Consider the following 11,388-nt stretch of genomic DNA (forward strand, 5'->3'; position numbering starts at 1 on the left):
AAGCCCATCACTTCCACTATCAGCATGTTTCCTTTTACTGTCTGGATGGGAATGTGTGTCCATTGTTCTGTAAGGTTGCAGCAAGAGGCTTTGCCACTGAGCTGAGCTGCCCCAGCAGAGATGCATTGTTAGCACTCTGGAGGCTGGAATTCCAAATGAAGGGACTGCTCCTCAGTCTTCAATGTCTGCTGTGGCTGCAGAAGGTGGTGGTCAGGGAGGGATGAACAGGCTTCCTTGAGTGTCTCAGAAGGTGGAACCATCATGAATTAATTACCTTCCAAAGGCTTACGCCTCACCCCACCCCACCCTGTGAAATGTGGCCTCAAACCTCTTATCTTTTGACTCTACTTGCCAAGTAGAGTCAAAATAGGTGTGTGCCACTATGCCTGCCAAAGCCCTGCTTAATTGTTGCATTAGAAGGAGATTTTGACATGCAAATTAGTTTTCCTTCTTTTGGAGTTTTGATAACTATGTTTTGTTTTGTTTTTTGCTGTTTTTTGGTTTTTCAAGACAGGGTTTCTTTTTGTAGCCCTGGCTGTCATGGAAACTCACTCTGTAGACCAGGCTAGCTTCAGAAGTAAAACACTCCCTCTGCCTCTCAAGTGCACCACCACTGCCCGGCCTTGATGCTGTTGAGAGTAGCTCAGGCCAGCACAGATCTCTCCCTCATCTACCTGCTGCTGCAGACTACCATCTGCACCATCACACCAGGCTGGTTGGTTGGTTGGTTGGTTGGTTGGTTGGTTGGTTGGTTGGTTGGTTTGTTTGTTTGTTTGTTTGTTTGTTTTTGTGGTGTGCAGGTATAACCTCTGTGTCTTTGTGACTGATGGGGCGCAAATATATTCCTTGGCCGCCTTCCACAAAAGCCAGTGGTCTCTTGACAGGAAACATCCTGCCAGCCGTTTTTCTACAGTGAGTCAACTCAATATGACTGAGTTTGAAACTCAGTAACATCACTTCAGAAATTCTATCCTAACTTCTTGCTGTCCTGAGGTCAGCTATCCGAGGAGGCCAAGACAGTTCTTCAAAACTTCACTCTTGTTTTAGATGTGGCATTAGATTCGAGGTAATAGGAATGATGATTGGTTGGGGTGTTGCTGTTGTTGTTGTTGGTTTTTTTTTTAAATAATGTGTATGAAGGGGCTGGAGAGATGGCTCAGTGGTTAAGAGCTCTGGCCACTCTTCCCAAGGACCTGGGTTCAATTCCCTGACACCCACACACAGACACATATGCAAGCCAAACACCAATGCACCTAAAATAAAAATAAACCATTTAAAAATGTGTATGAGTATTTTCCCCGCGTGTATGTGTACCATGTACTTGTGGTTCCTAGGGCAGCCAGGAAAGGGCATCTGATTCCCAGGAACTACTGTTAGAAACAGTCACGAGTTGAGTTATGTGGCCCAAGCTGATGTTGAGCTGTGTTCAAGCTATCCTTTCCACCTCAACCTCCTGAGTAGCTGGAACTATATGCATGCCACCATGCCTGGTCCAGTCCTAGGGTAAGGGAGCCTCTTGGGTCTGCCCTGTGGGGTCTCCATGAAGCAAAGATAAGACTCCATTAACTTATAAGGTTTTTTGACTGTCATGCATGTGCTGTGGTGTGTGTATAGGATGGTTCTGCGATTAGGAGTTGCTTGGGCTGGGCCGTGGTGGCATACACCTTTAATCGAAGCGTTTGGGAGACAGGCAGAGGCAGGCCATCCCTGAGTTTGAAGACAGCCAGGGCTATACAGTAAAACCTGTCTCAAAACAGAAGAGTTGCTCATTCTTGTAGAATGAGCTGGGGTTAGAGTTCCAGAATCCACACGGTGACAATAACCGTAACTCCAGTTCCTTCTGACCTCCGTGGCACCAAGCATGTTGGTGATACACAGATGTAACTGCAGGCAAACATGTAACATGTGTAAATGTAATTGTGAATTTTTAAAAACTAAAGGAAAAAACAGGGGTGGTGCATGGGGGAGTCAGAGGCAAGTGGATCTCTGAGTTTGAGGCCCAGTCAGGTCTACAGAGGAGCTCCAGCCAGAACTACATAGTGGAATCCTGCCTCAGTGTATCTGGGTCCTGGGACTACATGCATGTTCTACTTCAACTGAATCATTTTCTTAAAAACCATTCAAGTGAGCCAGGTAATTTACCCAGCACCTGGGGAGTAGAGGCAGCCAATCTCTGTGTGATCAAGTCCCGCCTGGGTCTTCAGAATGAGACCTTGTTTCCAGAAAAAGAAAAGAGAAAATTGGAGCTGGGTGTGGAGGCTCCCCACCACTGAGGAGGGGAGGCTAAGGAATCAGTGTAAGTTCAAAACTAACCTGGGTTACATAGCAGGAACTTGTCTAAAACCAAAGCAATAAGAAATCCCTTTTATTTTTTGCAGATGAACAGTATGGCCACCAGGTTCAAAATTTAAAATCAGAAAAATATTCTTGGCACAACTTCCCTATTGTGTACAGAGGAAACCAGTCGTACTCCTCTGTTTTTGTTTGGGGGTCGGGGTGTGGCTCTGGCAGCCTGCCTCATGTAGGCAAGTGCTATATCCCAGTCTTGTTTGTTGTTTCTGTTCAAAAGTTTTGTTGAGATACCATGCACTCTACCCTTCTATAGTAGTTTTTTATTTTTGAGATCTAGTTTGTTGTGTAGCGTAACCTATATCTCTAGGCTCAGTGGAGCCTCCCCTCTGCCCTGCAGAGTTCCTAGGACTACACCTGGCTTTGTTATGGTCTTTCATGTATTCAGAGTTAGGGAAGGATCGATCATTGTTAACTTTCAATGGTAGAGCCTTATTCACACACCCAGCCTTCTGCCTGCTCTGTCCCTACTTTCAGGCCTACAGCATGAAGCTGTTTCGCATTATGGTTTGAACGTACATTTTCATGATTAGTGAGTGTGTGTTAAGGCCATATTCTAGGCCGCAGTCTCTGGTATTGTCATGCCAGCGGCCTTTTTTTTTTTTTTTTTTTTTTTTTTCTTTCGAGACAGGGTTTCCCTGTGTGGCCCTGGCTGTCCTGGAACTCACTCTGTAGACCAGGCTGGCCTCAAACTCAGAAATCTGCCTGCCTTTGCCTCCCAGAGTGCTGGGATTACAGGCGTGCACCACCACCGCCCGCCAATGGCCATTCTTAACCATGAGTGTAAGAATGTTAGTGCATTATGCCTGTGTCTTCTTATGTGCAAGAGACTGATCTTGGCCATCTATTCTCAAGAGTCTGTAGGTCCATTATCCTCAACAACCAACCATAGATCCATAAAGCATTCCTCTGATGGTAAAACTCAGTGGTAGAGTATGTGCCTAGATTATATAAAACTCTGAGTTCTATCCCCCAGCACTGATCAGAACCTTTTAAAAAGGTGTGTGTCGGGGGGGGTGTTTTGTTTTGTTTTAGAACTACTATTTTATGTGCATGAAGAATATTGCCTACATGTGAGTATGTATGCATGTGTATCTGTTGGGTTCCCTGGAACTGGAGGAATGGATGGTTTTAAATTTGGATACCTGGAATCAAACCTTGGTCCTCTGCAAAAGACAAGTGCTCTTAACTACTGAGCCATCTCTCCCGCCCCTGTCCAGAATGTTCATTTTAAATACAAATGTGACGATTCATAATTGTTATCCTGGCCTTCTGAAGGCTAAGACAGGAGGAGTTCTGTAAGTTCTAGGCCTGCTATAATGGGAACCCTGTTTCCAATAGAAAAGACTTTTGAATATGAAAAGTGTTACATAGTGCTTATATCAAACCAGGAAGTATGAGTCCTAGAGATCATATAACATACATGAAGCACGTCAGGGACCTCAGTGCTGAGAGGTGGGGGCAGGACGATCAAGACTCAGGTCAGCTGAGTAACTCAAGAGCTTAATAGTGGAGCGCTTGCCTACCGTGCTAAAGGCCCTGGGTTCTGTATCTATAGTGTCCCTGCAGGGACCTTGGGGTTACGCGGTCATAGAGGCAGGGCTGGGAGGGGACAAGATGTGCAAGTGGCACTGCCATTCTTAGATGTACCCCAGATTTTACCATACAGATGTTCTTTCTGGCTTCCACCTGCTCTCCTGCAGGAGGTGAGATTGCTGAGGTAGGGCAGGGCAGGGCCTTCGTTGGTTTCTGCCACCTGACCTGTCCAGTATCTATCTCCTGTCCTTACGCAGCTGCTGCCATGGCGCAGACCCTGCAGATGGAGATTCCAAACTTTGGCAACAGCATCCTCGAGTGCCTCAATGAGCAGCGACTACAGGGACTGTACTGTGACGTGTCAGTGGTGGTTAAGGGCCATGCCTTCAAAGCCCACCGTGCTGTGCTGGCCGCCAGCAGCTCCTACTTCCGGGACCTATTCAACAGCAGCCGCAGTGCTGTGGTAGAACTGCCGGCCGCCGTGCAGCCACAGTCATTCCAGCAGATCCTCACCTTTTGTTATACGGGCCGGCTGAGCATGAACATGGGGGACCAGTTCCTGCTCATCTACACAGCCGGCTTCCTGCAGATCCAGGAGATCATGGAGAAAGGCACTGAGTTCTTCCTCAAAGTTAGCTCTCCAAGTTGCGACTCCCAGGGCCTGCACCCAGAGGAGGCCCCATCCTCAGAGCCTCAGAGTCCTGTAGCGCAGACATTGGGCTGGCCAGCCTGTAGTACACCACTGCCCCTTGTGTCACGGGTCAAGACAGAACAGGAGTTGGACTCGGTACAATGCACACCCATGGCCAAGAGGCTGTGGGATAGCAGCCAGAAGGAGGCTGGAGGCAGTGGTGGCAGCAATGGCAGCCGCAAAATGGCCAAGTTCTCGACGCCAGACCTGGCCCCTAACCGGATGCCCCAACCAGTCTCAGTGGCCACGGCTACAGCAGCAGTGGCTGTGGTTGCCGTGGGGGGATGTGTGAGTGGGCCCAGCATGTCAGAGCGGACCAGTCCAGGTACCTCCAGTGCTTACACCAGTGACAGCCCCAGCTCCTACCACAATGAAGAGGACGAAGAAGAAGATGCGGGTGAGGAAGGCACAGATGAGCAGTACCGTCAGATCTGCAACATGTACACAATGTACAGTATGTTGAACGTGGGCCAGACAGGTGAGCCACCCTCCCTGCGTGCGTGCATGCGTGCGTGCGTGCGTGCGTGTGTGTGCGCGCGTGCGTGCGTGCGTGCGTGCGTGCGTGCGTGTGTGTGTGTGTGTGTGTGTGTGTGTGAGGGAGAGGGAGAGAGAAACATAAACATACGAACATACTTGCCCCGTTTCCACAGCTGAGAAGGTAGAGGCCCTTCCTGAGCAGGTGGTCCTTGAGTCCCGTAGTCGCATTCGAGTGAGGCAAGACCTGGCATCTCTCCCAGCTGAACTTATCAACCAGATTGGCAATCGCTGCCACCCAAAGCTCTACGATGAAGGTGACCCCTCTGAGAAGCTGGAGCTCGTAACAGGTATGCTGGCTGTGCTTTAGTTCCCATCCCCTTTGCCTGCAAACCAGCACCCTACCTCTGAATCCCAGGGCACATGGCACTCTGCATTTCCATGTGGGCCACTGTTAGTAGCAGATGCTCTGACAATAGAGGTGTTAGAGTAGGGGAGTTGGGACTGGGGATATGATTCAGCTGGCAGTGACTTACCTAGCATACATAAAGTCCTGGATGTCATACCAAGCACTGCATAAACTAGGCATGGTGATATACATTTATAATCCCAGTACTCGGAAGGTGGAGGCACAAGGGTCAGAAGGTCACAGTCAGCCCCTGGGATACATGAGTCCTTGTCTCAAAAACAAACCAAAAAAAAAAAAAGCCCTATTAATAATTGAGTTTAAGCTGGGGTGGAAACCAGCATGCTAAAGAGATGCCAGTTTGTTTTGTTCTGTCTTTCCAAGACCAGTTTCTCTGTATAGCCCTGACTATCCTGGAACCCATTGCTGTGTAGACCAAGCTCTCAAACTCAGAGGTCTGCCTGCCTCCCTCCCGAGTGCTGGGGTTAAAGGTGTGCTGCATTCCACCAGGCTAGATTCCAAGTTTTATTTTCAGTACCACAGAAGGGAGGGAGGTGAGGAGAGAGGTACAGAGCTATCTCCAAGGGAGGAAGGATACATCCAAGTTTCTAGATTCAGAGTTTGAAGCCATCCTTGACTACATGGAAAACCCTGTCTCAACAACAAAGAAGGGAGCAGAGAGAAGGAGGAGAGAAAAGTTGATTTGCTTCTCATCAAAGACCAGTCTGTAGGTTTCTAGGTCATGGGAGCTAGTGGAGATGGGGTGTGGTTGGGCCAGCAGGTTGGGGCTCCTTGCCACTGGGGCCTAAGGTCTTCCTGGGCCCCTAGCACCATGTTTGTATATACCTGGGTATGTTCAGAGTGCCTGTGGCACACTAGGTGTTCAGACTGGGTGAGTTGAGATTTGGGCCCAGATAATGTAACTTTTCTTACTAGGCACCAATGTATACATCACAAGGGCACAACTCATGAACTGCCACGTCAGTGCAGGCACACGGCACAAGGTCTTGCTACGGCGGCTCCTGGCTTCCTTCTTTGACCGGTAAGGTACACCCCAGAGCCCCAGGGTTGAGGAGCAAGTTGCCCTCCCCTCCTCTCCCCCCCAACCTCTACCAGAAACTCTGATGCCCTCCACATTTTTACCTATCTCCAGGAACACACTGGCCAACAGCTGTGGCACCGGCATCCGTTCTTCCACCAATGACCCCAGACGCAAGCCACTGGACAGTCGGGTCCTCCATGCTGTCAAGTGTGAGTGTTCTGCTGGGGTCTGGGGTTGGCAGCTGGCCACCATGATGGACGGATGGATGGAGTTGGGCTGGTGGTTAGTTGGTTAGCTTTGGGGTTTTTGATTGTTTTTAAGAAAGGGTCTCTCTACGCAGCCCTGGTTGGCCTGGAGCTAACTATATAGTTGTAGGTTAGCTATGTGGTTATAGGCTAGCCTTGAATTCTCAAGTGCTAGGGTTCAAAAGCCTGTGCCACCATAAAGTGCTTGCCTCAGAAGGTGAGGACCTGGCCTTCACAATAGAAGCTAGATGTCTGAGGTCTCAGGAAAAAGACAAGAGGATCCCTGCAGTCCACTGGCCGCCAGCTTAAGTGAATTGGAGCCAGGCGGTGGTGGCGCTCGCCTGTAATCCCAGCACTCGGGAGGCAGAGGCAGGCGGATTTCTGAGTTCGAGGCCAGCCTGGTCTACAGAGAGAGTTCCAGGACAGCCAGGGCTACGCAGAGAAACCCTGTCTCGAAAACAAACAAACAAAAGTGAATTGGAGGGCAGGGAAATGGCCCAGGAGCTGTGTGGCACTTCCAGGATGGCTAGGGTTTGATCCTCAGAGACACGTGAAGATGTCAGAATGATAGTTTTTCTAGGGCTGGAGAGATGGTTCAGTGGTTAAGAGCACTGATTGTTCTTCCAGAGGTCCTGAGTTCAATTCCCAGCAACCACATGGTGGCTCTCAATCATCTAAAATGAGATCTGGTGCCCTCTTTTGACATGCAGATATATATACAGAATACTGTGTATATAATAAATAAATCTTTAAAAAATTAGTTTTTATAAAGGGTACACACTCAGGAGACAGGGGAAGGAGAATCTTTTTTTTTTTTTTTTTTTTTTTTTTTTTTAGTTTGAGTTTGAGGGTAGCCAGGGCTATGTAGAGAGACCCTGCCTCAAAAACCGGGTGGGGTGTTGAAGGCCAGCGAGGTGGTTCCACAGCTGAACAACCTGAGTTCGACCTTCTCCATCCCTTCCACAAGTTGTTCTTTGACCATCACATATCCAAATTTTAAAACTTTTTAAAGAGAAAGTTCTGACCAACGCTGAAGAGACTGGAACTAGAAGAGTTTGAGGTTAGCCACAGCTACACTGGAAAAGCAGGGAGGGTTCTGAATTCCTTTGTGGTCTCCTGGGGAAGAGGGTTCAGTAGGCAGTTTCTGCACATTTGGTGGATAGTATGGAAGGACTGGAGTGAGTGTCTCTATCAAGCAGGAGGGTCTCAAGTCCAGGGTAATCAAGAGAAGATTGAGCTGACCAGAGCTGTCAAAGGGCGGCACGTCTATGGCATTGGCAGCCGCTTGTCAGGGGGAGGCCTGGGTCGGCGTGAGTAACCTCCTAGGCTCTGAATCATATAGCACCACATTTCCTTGAGGGAGTGGTGAAGCAGTGCCCAGGTGAGCAGCTGTAGTCTCTTATCGTTAGTGGTATCCACTGGACTTTCATAGACCCTGGGAGGTTTAATGGGAGGCGTCTAGGCCTCAGCTGCCTACTCTACCCCACAGACTACTGCCAGAACTTCGCACCCAACTTCAAGGAGAGCGAGATGAATGCCATTGCGGCCGACATGTGCACCAATGCCCGCCGAGTGGTACGTAAAAGCTGGCTGCCCAAGACCAAGCCATTGCACCTGGTGGAGGGTGATAACTACAGCAGCTTCATCAGCGACACTGGCAAGATAGAACCGGACATGATGAGCATGGAACACAGCTTCGAGACAGCCAGCCACGATGGCGAGGCTGGCCCTTCAGCTGAGGTTCTCCAGTAACATAATGTGACACCCCCTTACCGGATGTCACACTCCCCCTCCTATCACACCCCCACCTACCACCTACCTGGTCACGATCTACTGTCTGTCCCTCCCCAGGACCTGTGAGGGGTGCTCCATGCCCTCTATCCGGATGCAAGAGCTGGCTGACCAAGGCCAAGCCAGTGTACCTAGCAGAGGGTAGTGCCTACAGCAGCTTTCTCAATGACCATGAGGAAGGGCAGAACTTGATAGGTATAGAATACAGCTTCCACACAGACAGCCCCCTCAGCGGAGGTCCTCCAGTACCTGCCCAGGACCCTCCCATGGATGTCACACTCCCCTCCTGTCACACACATACCCCCACCACCTTAGTCACGAGCTACTGTCTGTCCCTCCCCAGAACCCGCAGGGGTGCTGCATGCTCCCAGCCCCTCTGCCTCCCCGTCATCCCACACCTTTTCCCCAAAGCAAGCTGGGCTGGGTCAAGAGAGGACAGGCATCAGGTGGGATCTGTGACCTTCCTCCACACTCATGGGGAGCCCTGGCTCCCCTTCCTCTTAGGCATTTCCCAGCACCAGGCCCGGCTAGGGGATGGGCAGGACTCAGGAAGAGCCTGCCCTTCACTTGGCTGCTTGGGACTCCACGGGCCCAGGGGTTCTCTGGACCCCTCCCACCGTCCCCCAGTGCTTCCACGTCTCCAAAAGCGCCTTCCTGTCCCTCTTGTCTGTCCCTGCACCTTGGGGCTGGGGTAGGTGAGGCCAAGAGGGACTGTCTATTTTACAAACTGAGGAAACAAGCCCAAAAGGCTTAGAGAAACTCCAGAACTGACCCTCTGTGACAGCCTCCATCACACCCCTCCTAGTCCCACCCTGCTCTGCCTCTGTGGGTCCCCCTCAGCCCAAGAGGTCATTCCAAGAGAGCAGTGCTCCTGTGGGCAGGCAAGGGTCTCAGGACAGGTTTCCAGTCTGGCAGAATTGTGGGTGTGCGTGCGTGTGTGCGTGCGTGCCTGCGTAGAGTGTTTGCTTTTAAAAACATGAAGATCAAGAGGCAGCAAGACCAGGGTCGGAACCAGGGAGCAGGCTGGGAGACTGCTGTGCCCTTCTCCCATCCGACCCTGGGCAGGGCTCCCAGCCCCCACCCCTGTACATAACTTTTTGAAACATTTTTTTAGCGAATGAAATATTGAAGTATAAGATTTCCTTTTATTTTTCAAATCAATGGGAATGTGTCTAAGGTTCCCTGGGTCCCTGGGCTGTGGAAGGCAGGATGCAGGGAAAACTGAATGTGTGTGTGTAGAATGTGGGTGCATGTTTCCACAGGGGCCCAGTCCCAGTGCCCTAGGACTCCTGTGGATCCAACCAGCTTCCTCTCCCCCGGGACTAGTTGAGGGTGTTCACAGGTCCCAGTGCGCTGAGCCCCCTCCTGGGGGATGAGGTAGGCAGGGCCGCATCCACTGGAGCTTGTGGAGCTTTCTGTGGCCGCACTCCTTTCCACTCTCGCTCGCTCTCCAGGAGCAGTCTTGTGGGTGTGAGTTTGACATGTGAGCACAGGGTTTCTGTTACTCCCTCCATTGACGTCCTTTCACCATCTCACTGGTTCTGTTCTCGCCCTGACCTCCCTCCCTCTCCCCAACTCTGCATTCTAGCTGCCTTTTCAGAGGCAGGGGATGCAGGATTGGAGAAGGTGGGATGGAGCCTTTTGAGTCAGATCTGGAGACCTGTCTCCAGGCCAGCAGCACCTCTAATCTGCCATGATCCCTTGTAACATCTGATGGTGAGGGTGGGGTGTTAGGTCTAACTTGGCCCCCAGTACCTTAGCACTGGGTGGCCAAGTTGGGGGGGGGGGAGTAGACATCCCTAGCTAAAGCACAAGCACCTTAGTCCTACCCCTCCCTCCACCCTGCCCTGGCCTGTTATCCCACCTCCCCCAGCGAAGATCCCAAAGCACAATCTCCTGAGAACTTGGCAAGCAGCTGAGCCTGGCCGTATGAGGGCGGGCAACGCTCCCTGCCCAGGCTTAGTGAGGGGCGGCTCCATGGGACTGAGAGGTCTTGTAGAGTGGGCAGCAGAGCCCATTGGTTCCAAGCACCTCAGGAGGTGGCCCTGACTCCCGGGGCTTGGGGTGAGGGGAGTATAAAGCCAGGGGTGCAGGGGAGAAAACTACTCACTAGGAGAGCCAAAGACAGGGTTGTGCCTTACCTCAGGAGCCACCCCTGCGCCCCTCCTCTGGCAGTCAGCTGCTTGCCCTGCCCTCCTGAGAACTGCATGGTCCCCACCCCAAGCACCCAGGAGGGTGAAAGAGTAACCCACTTAACAGGAAAGACAAGTAGGGGCAAACCCAGTGGCTACCCTCCACCCATCCATGCCTCTCATGGGGACAGGCCATCACCCACTGACCCATGTGAAGTGCCAATGCCCTCCCCACCCAGAGCCAAGCCCCCACCCTTCCCAGGCCCACAAGTGAGATTGCACATTAACTACTGTACGGAGAGGAGCGGTGTTGGGAAATGTGAACCCTGAGAGTCAGTGATGCTGATAAGAATAAACAAGACGCCTTTGTAACAGCCCTGCTGTGCTCTGCTCACTGGGAAGGGACATGCTGCCCACTCAGAGGTGTGCACCTGCTCCTGACACCACACCCCGTGCTAAGAGGTCTGGTGCTGCCACTAAGATGCATCCCAGTCTCAGATGACAAGTGCAACTAGGAGACAGGAGCTAAGCTCCGTGTTAGATCACACATGCTGACAGCACTAGGTCCTGGGGCTCAAGAAAGGCTGAAAGAACAGAAGCACGGGGACTGGACGGAGCTCAGACCAGGGCAGTGAACGCCAGGACGTGGGGCTTGAGATACATGAGATACACGGCAAGGGAGGAGCCTTTATGTGTGGGTATGGCCAAAAGAAAGCCCAGAC

At 51.2% G+C, this 11,388-nt stretch overlaps 1 protein-coding gene across 4 annotated transcripts in view; it reads left to right on the top strand.

Annotated features, from left to right (window-relative positions):
• Positions 1 to 11,040, top strand: part of Nacc1 (nucleus accumbens associated 1) — an 18,864-nt gene extending 7,824 nt beyond the window's left edge. For all 4 annotated transcript variants that reach the window (XM_052167229.1, XM_052167227.1, XM_052167228.1 and 1 more), the window contains exons 2-6: positions 4,143 to 5,054; positions 5,227 to 5,400; positions 6,393 to 6,498; positions 6,610 to 6,707; positions 8,233 to 11,040. In XM_052167229.1, the coding sequence (XP_052023189.1) occupies positions 4,151 to 5,054; positions 5,227 to 5,400; positions 6,393 to 6,498; positions 6,610 to 6,707; positions 8,233 to 8,495 (1,545 nt within the window). In that variant the 5' untranslated portion in view covers positions 4,143 to 4,150 and the 3' untranslated portion in view covers positions 8,496 to 11,040. The remainder of the gene's footprint in view (positions 1 to 4,142; positions 5,055 to 5,226; positions 5,401 to 6,392; positions 6,499 to 6,609; positions 6,708 to 8,232) is intronic.
• Positions 11,041 to 11,388: the final 348 nt, after the last annotated feature.

Source organism: Apodemus sylvaticus, chromosome 21, assembly GCF_947179515.1.
Source record: "Apodemus sylvaticus chromosome 21, mApoSyl1.1, whole genome shotgun sequence".
Lineage (NCBI taxonomy): Eukaryota > Metazoa > Chordata > Mammalia > Rodentia > Muridae > Apodemus > Apodemus sylvaticus.